The 20145-nt window shown below is 42.9% G+C and overlaps 1 protein-coding gene across 1 annotated transcript in view; it reads left to right on the forward strand.

Moving 5' to 3' along the window:
- The first annotated feature begins 666 nt into the window (after positions 1-666).
- LOC121284720 (protein unc-80 homolog) overlaps positions 667-20145 on the forward strand; it is a 542332-nt gene continuing 522853 nt past the window's right edge. Inside the window, exons 1-3 of the mRNA XM_041200272.1 lie at positions 667-769; positions 10877-10925; positions 13640-13796. Of these exons, the coding sequence (XP_041056206.1) occupies positions 678-769; positions 10877-10925; positions 13640-13796 (298 nt within the window). The 5' untranslated portion in view covers positions 667-677. The remainder of the gene's footprint in view (positions 770-10876; positions 10926-13639; positions 13797-20145) is intronic.

A 20145-nucleotide genomic window follows, 5' to 3' on the forward strand; every position in this document is an offset into this window, starting at 1 on the left:
AACCCTTCTTACCTGTTTTGTTTTTTTTCCGCAGAGACTGTCAAAAATTGCCATTGCCGACTATTTTAATCACCACTGTGCTTACTTCATAATTTATCTAATGTTAATGGACCAACTTTTTTTTTGGTCGGACGCGCACTCCCATATCGTGGCTGCCTCCCCTCAACTTCGAAAAAACGTCCACAGCCACCCAAAGGAAAACACTGCTCGTGCTGCAAAAATCTGTTGTTAGCATAGAGCAATAGAAATAATATGTCAGTAACTCAATAACTACACAGATGTGACATCATTATATTGTATTTGATATCCCTGCGCGGTGTGTAACGCACAATGTGACGCATTTGAAAAAATATATCTGTGAATGGTATATTCTGCAAAGTGTGTGGTGTTTTTACTGCACGTTACCACAACACTCCCCGGCTTTTTATGAACACAATATAATGCAGGCTGCACGTTGCTTTCTCAGCAAATCATAATGGATCTCCGTATCTGGAGTGACCTGTGCAGCACTGCCCTCGAGGCTTGTGCGTGCAGCCGCACTGATTGATTGACGGGCGGGCGGGCGCTGTCCGCTCCCGCAGGTGCTGACGCCGGAGGAACCAGCCTTGCTCCGGCCGCCCAGTCAAGGTGAAGGAGGTGGCTGACGCCCGGCGCCTGGAGGAGCGCTGACCGCGGCAATGGTGAAGCGCAAGAGCTCAGAGGATGCGGAGCGGGAGTGCGGCCGGGGCATCCCTCTACCCATCCAGACTTTCCTGTGGAGACAGACCAGGTGAGGGCAGCCGCAGTTACCGACTGCAAATAAAACATCGGGCCCACCGGGGAGGCCGGGCCTTCCTCTCTGAGCCCCACCGGCTGCGCCGTCCGCCGTCTGTGGAGGCCGGGACCGACATTAATGGCCGACCCAGGGGTTGGGTGGGTTAGGAACTGCTAGTCAAGAGTGAGGTTTTACTCCAGATTGTCATAGATCCATAACCAATGATACAGCACAGAAGGAGACCATTCAGCCCATCGTGTCTGTGTTAGCAACTTGAAAGAGCTATCCTTTTTGAATGTTATTATCAAAACTGCCTCCGCCAGCCTTTCAGGAAGTGCAGATCCTAACAATTCGTTGTGCAAAAAAAAAATCACATCAGTGGGCCTGATTTTAACTCCGAAAGCCAGTGAGTTTTTAGTGAGTTAAAATTTCGTTCATTAATAAGTCACCTGACCTGTTGGGTTCCCTTGCTGACACTCTATGATCTGTGACCCAGGCTTTGACACTCAGTACATACTAGGAATGATCGTTTGGGCCTTTTAGTAGCTTCCTAACCAGGATATTTGGAAAGCTGAAGGGTGTGTGAGTCTTGCTAATCTATCCACTGTTGGGAAGATGTTGTTTCGTTGCCGATTCTGAATATGATTCCATCGGGGCCCATGAAAACCTCTGGAATCCTTGAGTCCTGACAGAGCAACTAAGTAAAGCGGGGCGGAGAGGGGAGAAAGGGCAACGCGAACTGGGGGCGGGAGAGCTAGAGAGAGAGAGTAACATAAACTGGGGAAGTGAGGGGTATGGAAAAACTCAAACTAGGGGATGAAAGCGAAAAATACAAACTAGGGAGTGAGAGAAAAATATAAAGGAGCGCGCGAGAAAGAGATAGGGAAGGAGAGGATCACAAACTGGGATGAGAAATAAACTAGGAGGGAGGAAGAGAAGGAGAGAGACAAACTGAATGAGGGAAGGAGAAAGAAAAACACACTCTAGAGGAAGGGAGAGAGAGAGAAACACAAACTGAGTGAGGTAGGGAGAGAGTAGCACAAACTGTTGATGGAGATGGAGCAGGTAGGACAAATTGGGGTAAGGGAGAGTTCATGTCAGCCTGTAATGTACACTGTTGGATGGTGGTGCAGATTTATGGTCAGCAGCAGAGGAATGTTACTTGTCATTCACATCAAGAACATATGTCTACTAAGTGTTAGTGGGCTCTAGATCGCACACTTCCACTTTTCCAACATCAGTTTGATTTCAGCTCCTTTTGTAGGGAACCTATTCTTTCTGTGAATAGGAAGGCCGATTAACCACTCAGATTGAAGATTCCTCACAGATCAAAAGGCAGGAAGTCAAAATCAGGAAATGTAAATTTCATTTAAATTATTGTGCAGAAAGCAAAATAAAAAATTGGATCATAAACAGGGGTTTAAGGAGACACTTAAGAAAATAGCAAAGCACAAACTTTAAAAATATATTTGCTTTCATTTTTAAAAAAGTGTAACAGTATAATTTTCTTCTGAGGGAATGAGACTGCACATATATAAAATTAGTTTCTCAAGGCCCGACAGCTTGTTCATCTGTAATTAACATTTACCACGTTGTTTAAAAACTCAGCTCCACCTGAGTGAATAAGGCTTAAGTTTTTCATTGGTCATTAGGGTAATAGGGTTATTAAATTAAATTCATGAATTAACAGTGATTTCTGTATTGGATCAGGATATCCCTGACAGTAACTTCCAGATTTTTGTATTGATCTGCGCATTTGTATACCACATAAGTTGATCTTAGTTATACCCAGTGAGCTCCGTCAGCCTCGGGGTTATTAGTACAGCAAGATGTGGGCCATTGCCTGTTATTGCAGAAATCAACTGCTCCATTGAGGGCAGTGGGTAAAGTAACTTTTTTCTTGCCCGCTACCGTACTTTGTGCAAATCTGGGGCAATTCCACCCATTGACTTCCACACCCCATTATTGAAGCCACGTGCTGAGCACCATATTTAAACTGCAGCCGCGCACACACTTCTCGGTGCTTGTAGCCCAGGCCTTATCCGGTGAAGACGTGGCCCCAAGAAGAGTGCAGCTCCCCTGATTCAGTGACCCGTCCCTTCTGGATATCGTGGAGGTCCGCCGTGATGTCCTCTACCCCAGGTCTGGCCACAGGAGGCCTATCAACCTCGCCATTCCAGGTTGGGAGGTGGTGGCAGAGGTGGCCAGTGCCAACACTGCACATAAGAGGTCAGCCATCCAATGCAGAAAATGGATGAATGCCAGGGGAAGGTGACCATCTCATCACTCTAAACTCTCACAAGGCCATCACACATTCACTGGCATCTCACTCACTGCCAGCTGAAGGGACATCACCATTCACTCTCACATACACCCTCACATCTCCATTTGGCCTCATCTCCTGTGGAGACTGCCTCCTCAGCCCTCGTCATCTTGAGGCCAGTTGCACAGATCAACATGTGCCCCCCCCCACACACGCACACACACACACACACACCCTGGGATATCCCCCTTCCCCAGTACAGCACTCTCCCTACAGCCTCTTCCTTTGCCTGAGGCCACTTCTCCCCACACCCCAAGCAAGCCCTAGCCCTGCAGCCATTGAAAAACCACCCCCGCCTTGTGGCTGGTCTGGAAGGGAGATACGTGCCCGTGAGCCCCCCCCAAAAAGTGATGTTCTGCTGCCTGCGAAGCCTGACGCTGATGACCACGAGTGCTGCCCGAAGCAAGGTAGGCAAACAAACTTTGAAGTCCCGAGCGATGTGCACCTCGCCAAGTGCACGTCGTTTATGAACAGCTGTGAAACACACGCCAATGTGCTCGGATGTTCCAGAGTTGGAGAATGATTCCAGTGAGCAGGGCTTATAATGAGAAGCTAAAGTTTTGAAATTAAGCTCCCAATGTGTGGCGGCAGGAAACACATTGATGCGTGGTGCGGACAATCACAAGCTGGTTTCATGACGGCATGAAACAGATTTTTGGCCTTCTTAACATATTGTTCCCCCACACCGCCTGCTATGACACCTGATGCCAAAGGGGCCGGGAAATTCCAGCTAGTGAGTTGAATTGGATTTAGCTTTGTTTTCATCAAGTTTTATAACCTCTTTACTGTTAAAAAGTCATAAAATTGTCTGAAAACTTGAGTTAGAAGTTATTTATATAGATGATGTTTTTGTTGAACCAAAGGTTCTCTTTTTTATTGTGGCTAATGCTGTAAAGATATCACAGCAATAATTAATATCTAAACATTAATTATCTTCAAATCTTCAATTCTTTTGTCTTGTTTCTTTGATTTATAAATGATACATCACTAAAACAAAAGGTCAAATATTTTATTCAGGGCTTGGTGATATTGAGACAGTCAACTGAGGTTAATGTATCAACATTGGCAAACAGTGAGCAAATGTCATGCGATCAAATGTCAGGTTTTTAAGTATAAGGAGTGGTTTCATGTGATTGAATGTCATATGATCAAATGTCATATGATCAGATCTCCAGGAACATGTCTCCAGGGTTGGCAACCTTAAGCTAAAAATTTTATAGATGTACAGGATTAATTGGGAACGTGGGTGATTTCCTAATTCTAGACTGCTATGGTTTGTACACATCTCCACTGTCAACTGGCAAAGACTACATAAGCATAGCCATCATATATTTACCAGCACTGCCAAAAATTCTGCTTTCAACAATATAAGACAGCAAGAACTGCCCTTGATCAAAAGAGGATACTTATGTGTTTGCGAAAAGAGTCACAAATTTTCAGGCTTTTGATAGTTTCCATTAGAATTGTAGAGGTCAATTTCATTCTGTATACCACAACACAAGTATATTTGCCATTTACCACTAACCAACTGCAAAGGTAAAGGAAAATAAAAACATGAATTTTATGTGCAGAAAATAATTTTTCCCTTTCACTCGTGCACTTGACTGATTTTATTTTCAAGGGACAGACACCATGGGCAGGATTTTTACCTCTTTGGGCAGGCATGGCGGGCGGGCTAGGGGTGGCACAAAACCGACTGCCGCCTTGTGATTGGGCCCCGACCATAATTTCTGCTGGCTGGCCAACTAATGTCCAGCCAGCATGAAAGGCACGATCAGAGCCTCAGCGCTACCGGGGTGGGGGTTGGAGGAGTGCAAGCGCTAAAGTGTGCGCATGAAGTGTGTGCATGGAGGCACAAAGCTGCCTCAGGGAGCTGGAGATTTTTAACATTACAAATAAAGAATAGAAAAATAAAGAAAACATGTCCCCTCATCTGTCACATGAGCAGGGACATGTTAGAAGTGAGTTTTAAAGGTTATTTTTTAATCATTGGTTGAAACCTCATCCCGCCCGTGGATGAGGTTTTGCAAAAAATGCAAAGGCTGCTTGGCTTGGCCTATTCATCTGCCAGCCGACTGTAAGGTTGGGCAGGCAGGGAAAATTTTAATTAATGGGCTTAACAGCTCTCTTAATTGTTGGCGGGCACGCTGCCAACTCCTGCACGCGTCCACCAAACAAAATATTGCGCAATGACGTGGGGATGCTTGCCTGCCGTCAATGCATGCTATTTCACAATCGTGCGTGTCGAACACAAGCCCAGACGCCGAGCTGAAAATCCTGGCCCATGAATCTCAAAATGACCTAAATGCAGATCTTCATAAATAAATCTGAAGCAAATATATTAGTGTCACCCTGATCAGTTTGCTTGCATTATGCACATGTAGATTGATTTCTGCAGCAGATTATTTTGGGAAGAAAGTAAATAAGAAGCAATGAAGAATTATTTTGAAGAGTTTGGTTTTTACAATTTTTTTGCTGTGTTTAAAGTGTAGCCTGGTTGCATCACAAAAGTGATAATTAAAAATTGTACTTTGCACATCCTCATATTGTGCTTCCTGCTGCTTCTCCTTTTAATATTCTACTTTCTCAATCATTTGAAGTTATTGATAGCCATGATGTGCCATAATTACAAATTGTGTGGGAGATATTTTAAGGGAACAGAATGAGAGTACAGCTATCGCACTTGGAGAATGTTGGGCAAATTATTTACTAGTGATGTTTTGCAAAAATTTGAAAAGAATCAAAACTTTTGTGATCAATTATAAGGCTTCCTTTATAAGTCAAAAATGAAAGTGGTTTACTTTTGCAGTTCACACCATAAGCCTTTCTGAAACCAATGGGCCTGCTGATTGTTTGAATCATAGTATTTGCTGGCTATTTTACGTGATGTGCATGAAAACACGGCTTCTGAACTCTCTCTTCAGACACCATGCCCTAAGAGGACATTGGCAACCATGTATTGGTCCATGGTTATGCTGTTGCCTTCTGCTCTTCAACTCTTACCACCTGCCATAGGCTTACATAGGATTTACAGATTGATAATCAATCATGTTATGAACACACCTTCTGTGGCCATCAAGACCTGCAGTTGGACTCAAACCCAGAGCTTCTGGCTTAGTGGTAGGGACACCATGACTACACCACAAGACCTCCTGTTTCTGAACCACTGAAGTATAAATTATGAGATACATTCATTATAAATAGTAAGTAGATTACTGGATAATCACGCAGGTAAAGAGAAACAAATTAGTAGTTTTCATTTCCTCTTGATGGCAAAAAGTCTTTGGTCATTGATGGGGAATGACTTGTGTTGAAGTTTGTGAAGAAACAAACACTTATATTTTCAGTGGGGTTTTTTAAAGGATCTGGGAGGATAGAACTCTACCATATGTTCTGGGCATGTGACATTTCTACTGGTGGTGAATCTATTTTTTTCTTGTTTTGCACCTGTTGTAATAATTGATATATTTAGCTGCCAATTAGCTTTAACATTTAAAATAAAAGTCCTCTCCCAACAAAAGAAGAATCTAGCCCATAGGTGCTTTTGTTAGATGGGGAGGGAGAGTTTTTTTTTACTTAAGTTGTTAATTTTTTTTTCTAGTTTGCCTAGACAATCCAACAGTAGTATGTGGGTGACTTATTGCCATTGCTACTAGGAAGCAAGCATGATGAATTTAATAATAAATTTCTCCTTGTGCCTGCTCCCACATCAACCTAAATTAAAAGCAAAAAACTGTGGATGCTGGAAATCGAAAACAAAAATAAAAATACCTGGAAAAACTCAGCAGGTCTGGCTGCATCTGCGGAGAGGAGCACAGTCAACCTTTGAAGTCCGTATGACTCTTCAACAGAGCTAAGTAAAAATAGAAGAGAGGTGAAATATAAGCTGGTTTGTGGGGCGGGGGGGGACAAGTAGAGCTGGATAGAGGGCCAGTGATAGGTGGAGATAGCCAAAATATGTCATAGACAAAAGGACGTCCCACGTCTACCTACCTATCTATCTATCTAGATTTGCTGTTAGCAATCCATATCAAAACAACATGCCTGTATGAATTGAAGATTCATCAGTGTTGCAAAAGCTAAAATGATTAGACCATTATGGTGAACTCTCATTTTGGAAGCCCATTTCTCTAGAGTAGCTCTGCTGCAACCTTCTTACCCTGCCCATTTAGCGCCGCACCCTTTAAGAACATTAAAATTAACCATGAGCTGAATCTAAAGCACGTTGAAAGGACATTGCCTTTGATCTAGCTCCATTTCAAAATTAAACCATTATATATTTGTATGAATCGAGGAAGGGAGAATTGATGTTTCTAAATTAATCTAATAGTTAGTCTTGCTGTTTTGGATTAACATATTAATAATGGATTTGTTGTATATAGTGTGCAATTGTTGTATCTGATTAGCACTATTCCTGCATTTACATAGCATCTCGTGCGTCAGTTTAGGACTCAGCCTCCAATACCTAATTTCTTTGATCAGAATTTAAAACTGTGTAACCTCCTTTTTGGTGAAATTGTATTTAGGTAAAATGATTTGGATGAATCATCTCTAAGCAAGTTGCATAGTACACTACTATTATGATGAGGAATGTGGATTCTGACTTGAAAGCAATTTCCTTTATTTGACCTTGATATGCATTTTCATCATGCCACTGGTGAAGGCTCCAACAACATCTCAAAACAAAATTATATAAAAGTAAAATGTATTCTGCGGACACTGAGAATTACTGCATAATATGCTGTATTGATTGCAGAAGACTGGAAGTTACATGTGGCTTTAGTGCTGCTTAGCCTATTAAAAATGTGTCAGTCACGCTGATGTGTAGATCTCATGGGTTTGTAGCTGGAAAAATCTGCTTATAAATGTTGTATACCAGGTTTTCATGTAGGAAATATTCAGTAAATGTACACATTTCTCTAATTTTACTTTATAATTTAAATTATTACTCAACAGAAAAAAATTTGTCAGATATTTCAAAAATGAAAATATGAGGAATTTGCATACAGATGGGTCCACTTTCCCATACAAATAGAACTAATTTTGGGACTTGTACACTTGTGAACTAAAAACAAGTTTCAATATCTACACTGAAAATCAAGAAAGTGAGAGCAGCTGACACATTGAGGACCAATTGTCTTTTATGCACACTGGTCCTATAGCTGTAGAGGTCTAGAATCAGTGTGCCTCAAGGACTGTCGTAGGTTCTCTTTTTGGGCATGGGATCACAATTTGTGATTTGCCTGTGCTAGTTCCATTGGAGGTGTGCAAGCAAGTAAATGTGATGCTGCCACCTCATGACCATGATTGTAGCATGGGGCTGAACATCCTCCATGCCTCTGACTGCCTCTTCACATTGCTGGCTGCCTCTACACTTAGCAGGGGGCTGATTAGCATTTTGCTGATAGCATATGGTGCCACCAGCCTGCTCGTTTTAAAAGCAGACTGCCTTTCTTAAAGGGAAGCTGCATTGAATAAAGTTGATGGAATTTAAAACATGGGGTGGAATTTTCCATGCCTGCTGGTTTCGGGCGTGTTTGGCGACAATGTAGCCTTGCAGTGCAGGCAAGGAGAATGCCTGTGCAATATGAACAGATAATATGGCAAGAAGGCCAAAAATCAGTTTCATGATGTCGCGAAACCAGCTTGCAATCGTCCGCTCTGCCTTCAATGGCAAGCCGCGTTTCTCACCGTTGGATGTCCGGAAGCTTATTGTAGTACATCTACATATCATTATAAGCCCAGCCTGCTAGAATCATTCCCCCCCAACACTGGGTCATCCGAGATCACACCGCTGTGTTTCATAACAACATATATAAGGCATGCCCTTTGCGGGCTTCACTTCGAGGGGAACCCAAATGTGAGTGCACAGTAACATTGTGCAGTGCTCGCCAAGGATGCCTGTTGGACTTCTAAGTTGAAAAAAAGTTCAGGAGCATTTGGTGACAATTTTATCTCTCTTCATTGCTTGAGTGGGCAGATAAGCTAGAGGCCCGACTCCAAGCATGTCATGGTGGCTGCGTCTGAACTCTCTCAGCTGTGAAGGAATTGTCACTTTATACAAAGTTCCCTGAATGCGTGGCTGCTTCTCTCTCTATGTGCTTGTGCATTCAGGTGAGGGCATAGACAAGTTGCTTCTTCCCAGCAGGCTGATAATGCGGTGCTGGGGCAAGGGCTGCACTGCAGTTGAGGCAACTTCGGTTGGGGTGGGGGGTGGGGGGGGTGGTGGGGGTTGGTGGCAAGGGCTGCACTGTAGTTGAGGTGAGATGTGGGGTGCAAGGGCTGCCCTGTGGTTGAGGTGCTTTTTGGGGGGAGGGGTGGGGCAAGGGCTGCATTGCAGTTGATGGTAGTGCATAGCTGAGAGAGTTCAGATGCACCACAATGACATGCTTGGAGTCGAGCCTCTAGCTTATCTGCCCACTCAAATAATAAAGAGGAATAAAATTGCCACCAAATGCTCCTGAACTTTTCGCCCATCTGGCACGGGCTGCAAACTAATGACCAATTTAGTGCACTCCAGAACTGTTGGATAACTGGACACATTGTACAACCTCTTTGCTAAAGCTGGCCATGGAGCAATCACTGGTTGGAGGCGCTCACAGCCCCTTGCAATGTCATCATTCAGGTTTGGACCAGTCTCTTCCATGGTTCAAGCTAACAGCCTTGCAGTGCGGGTAGAAGATAAGTCTGTGCTTGAGCTGAGGGCACAGCATGCAGTCCAATGGGCAAAGCTGTTGCCAATTGGTCAGGTGGAGTGGGGCAGAGCCACAGTTAGGTACTTGTTTGACTGGCGCAGACTCGTTGGGCCAAAGGGCCTTTTTCTGTGCTGTAGATCTCTATGACTCCATGAGCATTGGTTGGCCTGCTAGACAGCCTCCTGTCACCTTCAAGGAGCTCAGAGGCACACTGGCAGAGGGCATTGCTCAGAGCTTGCTCTCTACATGGCTGCTGTTCCATCTCTGACATGCTGCAAGACCCAGAGGCACTGCCACTGCAGCCCTTTGACATTTATTTATTTTTCAACATTTTTCTTCCTGTAAAGAGGCTTTTTTGTCTCTCCACTACAGTCCCTCCCCACTCAGCTCTCTGCCTTCCCAGTTTATTTCTTCATTTCTGTTTTTTATATTTGCCTTCACTTCATTTTTAATCCTTTGTTGATATCTGGTTATAATCAGGAAAATAAGCATAAGAAAGTGTTAGCTGCTCTGTTGGCTAGTTTGACTCACCAGCTGTGTTTGCACTGGCCAGGCAGATCACAAAGTAATGAATTTTAAAAGAAGAACAGCTGCTACCAGATCTGGGATTTTGTGACTGAAGAGCACCACTACCTTTAAATAGCTGTAAAAGTTATGATTAATGTTTTCATGTCTTTTGTTTCCCTGTCCTTTTTTCCTGATCTGTTAAATATATCTTTGTTTAAGCACAAGGAAACTGGGTAGTGAGAGTGATTTATCTTGTTGCTTTGAGAGCTAAATTAATATCGGCAAATATATCTTAATATATACATTAATATTTGCTCAGGGTAATTTTGTGGCAGTTCAGCTGTATGCTTTATAATATGCTATTAAATTAGCTTCTTTATTTATGGGATTACTCATTCAACCCAGTCTCTTTGGTCATTTAATTAGAAATCATCTTTCCCATTACATTGTTCATGTTTTTTGTAATTTTGCTAGCAGCTAAATATATGTGACAAACAGAAATGAACATAATAATAAAATGTTAATGTGCTTAATCCATAATATGTTCAAAGAAAATTGCGTTGCAGTTTAAACAGTACCTTTTTTTAAATCTTGCAGTGCTTTTCTAAGACCAAAGCTGGGCAAACAGTATGAAGCCTCCTGTGTGGTATGTTATCTTATTTTAATATTGAATGTATATTCTGGTTACTAAGGTAGCAATGAAGCATTTCTGTTCACTTCTGAAACTTGACACAAATGTAGGTAGGCACCTGTTTTCAGCATAGTGCTATAAAATGTCATTATCTCATGACTGGCACCTGTTACAATCCCAGTAAAGACTGATAACTTTTAAAAAAAAGAAACTTGAACTTCTAGTTGATAGCTGGAGGGATGATGCAACTAGATTTCATATTTTAAGACTTTTGCTGTAACACAGACTAAAAGCAATTTGACTAAGTGTTATTTTTTGTAGGCAACTTATACTTTAAGCAACAGGACAGAACATTTCCCTGTTACTTTTAACGCAACCAAAAAACCCACTTCATAGGTATACTTTATATTGTCCTTTATACTTTTCCCGGACCCAGCCTAAAGTGATTTGTTTACTTCCATTCCTTTCCTTTCCCAGCCTGGTAACTTTTAACCTTCAAACTATCTTTCACGGTGAGGGATTTTCCTCACCATTCTCCCTCTAGCACAAGCTAGGTGAGTCTTCCAGCTTCATTTCAAATCCTTAGGAATTTGTCCTTTTCAATCCAAGCATAAGCTCCCACCCACATTCCTGTGTGGTGAACCATAGACCACGAACCATAGCTACTCCCTGTCTCCTAGATCCTGACAGACTGTTTATGTCTGTGAGTTTCAGGGATATCTTCAAAACCCTCCTGCTTTCAAAGCCCATCTCCATGTCAACATGAACCATATGGGCCTTGTATCTAGGTAAAAATGACATTAACTATTCTTGAGACCCCCAACTCTCATATCCTGTAAATGGACAGTTAAGGCGTAACTGTTTACAACCCAACATTCTCAAAACCTTCCTGGGACTTTGAAGACTAGCAGTCTGACCACTATAAGTACAGATGCTGCTGCCATTGTCTCCAAATGTGAACAACCTACACCTTTCCAGCAAAACAATCTTCTTTAACAACCACATAACCCAGACGTGTTGTTAGGCAAACTTCAGAACAAGTCACATGACCCTTTCACTTCACTCTAAATTAAGGACCCAGTCACGAACGTAACAGGCTTATAAACCACCTATTCATAAATACCCTTGTTACTGAATTCAAGAATCACCATCATCACCAACAGTGCACAGGAGCCACAGTCTTTACTACCTACAGGATTTGCAGCAGCAACTCTGCAAGATTACTCTTATAGCATCTCCCAGCCGCATAACCTCTAACACCAATAATGACAAAAGCAGCAATGTCATGGGAAGACTATTACTGGAAGTTCCACCTAAATCACATACTATCCCAACTTGGACACGAAGCACTGTTTCTTCATTGCTGCTGGGCCAAAGTCCTGGAATTCCCTACCATCAGCACCCATGCACATCAAGCACCTTAGCCTATAAACATCAGTACAAGATCTGCAACAGTTCAAGGGGTGACCACAACATCATTTTTGTTAGGGTAACTAGGGATAGTCAATAAATTTTGCCTTGCCAGAGTCACTCACATCCTGAGAAAAAACAAAAATAATCATTGTGGTTTCTTTATTCTTACTGTTGGCAGTAAGGCTTCTCCCTATCACCAAAAAAGAAAATAGAAATCATTATTCATTTTTCATAGCACATGTTGACAACAATATTTTATTCATTTTTGTTGCTTTGATAACAAAATGTCTATCTTGGTGATGGTATATTATAGGGCACAGTACATAGTTCTTATTTTGAATTGACCCATGTATTTGTCAGCTCCTTTTTTTGCATTGGAAACTGAACATTTGCCAGTAGATAGTGTGGCTGTAATCCTCATCTGGACTGGCAGCAAATAGTAGCAATACGTGGAAGAACCTGTAAATTGTGATTTGTTTATTCAGAACAAAGTTTTTCAGTGATGGGTTTTTTTTATATCACAAATTGTGGGGGAGATAGCTGTGGAGACTATTCATTTGGATTCAACCAGTTGGCTTGTTGGGCAAGGATACGCAGTGCTGAACAGCCTCACTGATGGAATATTTTTGATTGAGCAGTAATCAGATGATTAACAGCATTTAATTTGTTTGCAGTATGTTGCATTGTATGCAGTGTTCCTGAACAACTCAACAATCAGTCATATAATAAATAAACTAATACACCAGTGAAAGAATATGCATCTTACTTTCTCCACAAAACTAAACTGGCCAACACCACTAACAAAGAAAGGAAAGGAAACATATTCTAAGATCTGCAGGACCCACCAATATTAGTCTAATTGTGTATATTGTAAATACTTAAGACAATTTTAAATGTTTAATAAGTCTTTTCCAGACTATAATTTTCACAAAAAGCACCTAACCAATTGATGTGGATTTATGGGTTAGAATCTGGACTGGAATAATGACATTCAAGCTGCTGTACATAGTTTTAGGATGTTCTTTGCTCCTTTTAATTTGCATTGTCGATAGGTGAGGTTTTTAACCATTCTAGATGATGATCTGTTTTTCTTATGCAGTGAAATATAACCATAAAGTAGGCACAAGTCTCCATTTCAACCTCACTCACAAGATGTCCATTCTATCTCTTACAAGCTCTTAGCAGGAAGGGTGTGCAGTACTAAGCAGGATTACAGGAACACTTATCTGCAAAGCATATGCATAGTGAAGTGAAATTAGCAGACCTTGTGGAAGGATTGTATTAATTTATTTTAACTGTGTTTTATTGGTTTCTAGTCTTTTGAGCGTGTTTTGGTGGAGAGCAGGTTACATGGTCTCTCGCCTGCTCTCTCCGAGGCTATTCAGAGCATTACACGCTGGGAACTGATACAGGCTGCCTTACCACATGTACTCCATTGCACTGCTACACTACTGTCAAACCGGAATAAGCTTGGTGAGCTATTGTGCATTCTCCTCTATTAATTTTTCTGGAAGATAAACAGTAGTTGCATTTTGCACATATGTAATCATTTTGGATATTTGTTGTGTGGCGAATCAGATTTTTTTTTAACTATGCATGTACTGCCCTGTAGCTAAGGTTTCAATTTGTACTAGGTGCATATTTCAGTAAATTTTTAAACATTCTCAGGCACTGAAATAAAAGATATAAGTTAATAAAGAATTTTCCTGTAAATATATCCATTTAGACAATAACTCTATCAGTGTTAATTATTAACAGATCATATAGAACTGTCAAGTTTATGGTTACTCAGGTATTTTTATACTGTAGCAGAGCAGGGAGGTACGATGGGCAGTGCCTTCTGCTTAGAGCATTGACAAGCTTTGTTGAGAGATTGGTGACAGGTAGTAGGGATAATGAACAAAGCAAAACAAGGTCATAAATATACCAAGGGGAACATTCCCCCCTGTTGGGGGGGTGTATGTGTGGGAGCGGGCACTGGTGGCCGACTTTCCGATCAGCACCCCCAGTCGGGGTTCGCCGCCATTTACGAGGTTGCTCCCTGTGCGGGCAGGGGGGGATTCCCTCAGTGCAAAGTGCTGCCTCAGGGAGATCGGCTCCAATTCAAAAGCTGATAGATAATAAAAAAAATTCCCTGACATGTCCCCTCATGTGACACTTTCACATGAGTTGGGACATGTCCTTAACTTTTAGTTAAACATTTGATAAACATTTAATAGCCTTATGAAACCTCCTGTGGATGAGGTTTCATGCTTTTGCTGAGGCCCGCTGGGCTCCCGGCCTGCCCGCCAACTCTAAGGCTGGATGGGCAGGTCCATCAATCAAGTTGATTAGTTTTTTAATGGACTGAATAGACCGTTGACAATTCAGCGGGTGTGCAGCCGATCCGAAAGTCTAAATCGTGGGGTAACATTGAGATACACACCTGACATATCCCCGCGTTGGTGAGCGGGCCCTGCCCCCGCTCTCCAACCTAAAACCCTGCCCCAAGTTAGTAGCAGATCCATTTTAATTGCTTTGAAATTGTTTTCAATGTTTCAGCTAACTTTTTTGAGGAAGTATAATAAAATTTAAAATAATTCCTGTGCAAGGAAAATGCATTCAGGGAAAACAAAATGTTTGGGCTTTCAGTTCATCAGATGAAGAGTTCTAGGCTGAGAAATGAATCATTTATCATGATATAAGTACATTTGCATCATTTCCTACTGCAACAGTTTGAATTTTACAACTTGAAACAAGACAGAATGCTGGAATGATGTCCATGTCCAATAGTCATGGAACTTGCATCTTGTTTCTTTACCTAAACTACAAGTTCTGTCATAAAGCACATTTAATGGCTGTTAATTAATAGGCATTCTTAATTTTGAAACTTGATCTTAACCTTTGCGTGCAAAATTTGGAAATGGAGATATAGGGCCGGATTTTTGCGTAGGGAAGGGAAAATGCATGTTGGTCACTTTTGCTGCTTCCGAAATGCGAGGCCTCTGCCGAACCCCATTCCTGCCATATTTTTATCTCTATGAGATGTGCACAGAAAGCGGTCACGTTTTGCGAGCTTCACTGCAGTGTGGGATGAGTTGTAGGAGTAGTGTGGGTGTAGAGGTGGCTAGTTAGAAGAACCATTTGAGTTCTTGGGAACAGCAGCCCAGATCCCAACATTGTTCTTATGCCCCCTAATCTTCACCCCTCACCCACACCCATGTCCCCTCCATGCCCCCTCATACTCCTCATGACCCCCATCCATGCCCCCTATGTATCCTCCATAGCCACTCACCAAGTATCCACAATGGGCAGGCCTCAGGATTTGTTTGAAATGAATATTAAAAAAAAGACTAACAATCTAATAGAGCTGTCATTCAAACATGTTTGCATGCTGAAAAAACTTCTCATTCATAAAAATAAAAGTAAATCCTCTCAAGTATAAAAAGAAACACTTATTCACTTACCACGTTGCAGTAGGGAATTAAAGGCAGATAATCCTTCAGTAATCTCTTAAAAGTTTCAATCAATATATGAATACAGCCTCCTGCTGAGAAAAGTGGTCCTGTAGATTTTAAAACTCAGCCAAGCATTCACAATGGGCTCAGCAATAATAACAAACCATGAAAATTATAAACAACGGTTTCCACTGAAACTGAAAAGCCAGATGGCCTTTTTTCCTATGCTACGCCAAATGTCATGTCAATAAAAGTAGTCCAGGAGTAGATGGCTGTTGTTTTTTTTTAATGAAAGCTGCTGAAGGTTTATTTTTAATTTAAAAGGGCACTGGCTCTAAATTGCTTTAGATTATCGCACTAGAGATCCCAAACAGTGTGTTTTTCAGCTTTGAATTCATAAGAGCACTTTTCCCAATGGAAACTTAAATGTCCTACAGCATTCACAATGGCGATCCTGACTTCAGGAGAGATACATATGGTGTCGCAACCCAAGGTCTTCCCGACCACTGCTGCAGTTGTATAGAGCCTTGGTGAGACCGCATCTGGAGTATTACATACATACAAACATACAAATTAGGAGCAGGAGTAGGCCACTTAGCCCCTTAAGCCTTCTCTGCCATTCAATAAGATCATGACTGATCTGATTGTAACATTAACTCCACATTCCCACCTACCCCATTAACCTTTTGCGCCCTTGCTTATCAAGAATCTCTGCCTTAAGAATATTCAAGGACTCTGCTGCCACCGCCTTTTGAGGAAGAGTTCCAAAGATTCACAACCATCTGAGAGAAAACATTTCTCCTCATCTTTCTTAAATGAGACACCCCTTATTTGTTAAAAATGACCCCCTAGTTCTAGATTCTCCCATAAGAGGAAACACCCTTTTCACATCCTGTCAAGACCCCTCAGAATCTTATATGTTTCAGTCAAGTTGCCTCTTACTCTTCTAAGCTCCAGCAGATACAAACCTGTTCAACTTTTCCTCATAAGACCCTCCCATTCCAGGTAGCCTAGTAAACTGTCTCTGAACTTCTTCCAAATTATTTACATCCTTCCTGACATAAGGAGGCCAATACTGTACACAGTACTCCAGAAATGGGGCGAATCGTCCGAGGTTTGCACTAAGTGCAGCTGTAGGCAGGTAAAATGACATTTTACCTGCCGGCCACAATGGCAGGTTTTCATGTCCTATTGCTCAGAACCTACCGCTTTAGATATGCATTCCCAGAAGACACGCCATTTCGATGGCGGGTGGGCTCTCATTTGATATGGTGCCACATCAAAGATTATTACGGAAAATTAAAAGCGCATGGTGTAGTGGGTAACATATTAGCATGGATAGAAGATTGGCTGGTTGGCAGAAAGGGGAGAGTATGCATAAATGGGTCTTTTTCTGATTGGCAGGACGTGACGAGTAGCATCCCAAGGGGTCTGTACTGGGGCCTCAACTTTTTACGATTTATGTCAATGACTTAGATGAGGCGAGCGAAGCCATGGTAGCTAAATTTGCAGATGGCACAAGATAGGTAGGAAAGTCTGTTGTGAAGAGGACATGAGGAGGTTACAGATGGACATAGATAGGTTAAGTGAGTGAGCAAAGATCTGACAAATGGAGTTTAATGTGGGAAATGTGAAGTTGTTCATTTTGGCAGAAAGAACGAAAAAGCAGAGTATTATTTAAATGGCGAATGGCTGCATAATTCTGAGGTGCAGAGGGATCTAGCTGTTTTAGTATGCTGGTGCAGCAAGTAGTTAAGAAGGCTAATGGAATGCTGTCCTTTACTACAAGAGGGATTGAACTTAAAAGTAAGGATGTTATGCTTCAGTTATACAGGGCATTGGTGAGACCACACCTCGAATATTGTGTGCAGTTTTGGTCTCCTTATTTAAGGAAGGATTTAAATGCATTGGAGGCATTTCAGAGGAGGTTTACTAGATTAATACCTGGAATGAGTGGGTTGTCTTATGAGGGAAGGGTTGGACAGACTGAGCTTGGTTCCACTGGAGTTTAGATGAGTGAGGGGCGATTTGATTGAAGTATACAAGATCCTGAACAGCCTTGACAAGGTGGACGTGGAAAGGATGTTTCCTCTTGTGGGTGAGTCCAGAACCAGGGGGCACTGTTTTAAAATTAGGGGTCACTCTTTTAGGACAGAGATGAGGAGAATTTTTTTCTCTCACAGGGTTGTGCGACTTTGGAATTCTCTGCTTCAGAAGATGTTGGACGTGGGGTCATTGAATATTTTTAAGGCAGAGATAGATAGATTCTTGTTAGGTGAGGGAATCAAAGATTATTGGGGTTAGATGGGAATGTGGCAATTGAAACACAAGCAGATCAGCCATGATTTAATGAAAGGCGGAGCAGGCGTGAGGAGTTGAATGTTCTACTCCTGTTCCTACTTCTTATTTTCTTATGATCACCACGCCATCACCTTGCCACTTCATCAAGTTGGGCACCACATTTTATGTCCAGCTGCGTACAAACATCTAAGTGCTTCCAGCCCACAATCAATGCAGGGAAGAAGTCCATGAAAGGCAAAAAGAATTGCAGCCCCCAGGTTTAATGACGGGTCACTGGACTACCTTTTGGATGCTGTGGAGGCCTGCCACAATGCCCGCTACCCCTGCCCTGGCTGCAGGATGGGCAGCTGCGTGACCAACCGGGCTTGGGAGGTGGTGGCAGTGGTGATCAGCGCCAATGCTGCACAGAAGAGGTTGGTCATCCAATGCAGATAGAGGATGAATGATCTCATCCATGTAGCCAGGGTATGGCAGCCATCTCATCACTCCAAACTCACACACTCAAGCCCATCACACATTCACTGGCATCTCACTCACAGCCAGCTCAAGGGACAGCACCAACCATTTTCACACACATATCCTCACATGTCCACCTAGCCTCATCTTCTTTGGAGAATCCCTCCTCAGCCCTCACCATATTGAGGTCACTTGCACAGAACAACATGAGCCTCCACATACACTGTGGATTACCCTCCTTCGTCAGCCTTCATCTGCAGCCTCTTCCCTTGCCTGAGGCCATTCCTCCCCCTTCCCCAGGCCTGCAGCCATTGAAAAGTCACCCACATATGGCTGATCTGGTAAGTAGAGAGCTGCCGTGAGCCCCCCTAAAAGTGATATGGTGCTGTCTGTGAAGCCTGGCACTGATGACTGCGAGTGCTGACCGAAGCAAGGCAGGTAAACAAACCTCGAAGTCCCGAGTGAAGTGCAGTCCGCCAGGTGCACGTTGCTTATGTGCTATTGTGAAACATGTTGGTGTGTTTTCCCGCCAACGTGTGCAGACGATCCAGCAGGGGCGGGGGTGGGGGGAGCAATTCTGGCGGGGAGGCCGAAGAATGATGTGCTGATGTATTACAGTGAGGTTTCCAACATCCGTTGGCAGAGAACATGGCCCACCATCGGTGGGCTGAGCGGATGATAGCAAACTGGTTTCACTGCCTAAACTTTCCTACCTATCTTTGTATCATCAGCAAATTTAGTAACTATACCTTTGGTCTAAGGAGGACATGTCAGAGGAACTGTTTTTGAAGATAGCATCATCGGAACAGATGCGACGGAGGCGAAGGAACTGAGAGAGTGGCATGGAGTCCTTACAGGAAGCGGGGTGTGAGGAGCTGTAGTCGAGGTAGCTGTGGGAGTTGGTGGGTTTGTAATGGATATTGGTGGACAGTCTATCACCAGAGATTGAGACAGAGAGGTCAAGGAAGGGAAGGGAAGTGTGAGAGATGGACCACGTGAAAATGATGGAGGGGTGGAGATTGGAAGCAAAATTAACAAATTTTTCCAGGTCCCAACGAGAGCATGAAGCAGCGCCGAAGAAATCATCAATGTACCGGAGAAAGAGTTGTGGAAGGGGGCCGAAGTAGGACTGGAACAAGGAATGTTCCACATACCCCATAAAGAGACAGGCATAGCTGGGACCCATGTGGGTACCCATAGCCACACCTTTTATTTGGAGGAAGTGAGAGGAGTTGAAGGAGAAATTGTTCAGTGTGAGAACAAGTTCAGCCAGACGGAGGAGAGTAGTGGTGGATGGGGATTGTTCGGGCCTCTGTTTGAGGAAGAAGCTAAGGGCCCTCAGACCATCCTGGTGAGGGATGGAGGTGTAGAGGGATTGGACGTCCATGGTGAAGAAGAAGCGGTTGGGGCCAGGGAACTGGAAATTGTTGATGTGACGTAAGGTGTCAGAGGAATCACGGATGTAGGTGGGAAGGGACTGGACAAGGGGAGAGAGAAGGGAGTCAAGATAACGAGAAATGAGTTCTGTGGGGCAGGAGCAAGCTGACACGATCGGTCTACCGGGACAGTTCTGTTTGTGGATTTTGGGTAGGAGGTAGAAGTCCGAGGTTGGGCGACTATCAGGTTGG

The sequence above is a fragment of the Carcharodon carcharias genome, chromosome 12, assembly GCF_017639515.1.
Source record: "Carcharodon carcharias isolate sCarCar2 chromosome 12, sCarCar2.pri, whole genome shotgun sequence".
Taxonomy (NCBI): Eukaryota; Metazoa; Chordata; class Chondrichthyes; order Lamniformes; family Lamnidae; genus Carcharodon; species Carcharodon carcharias.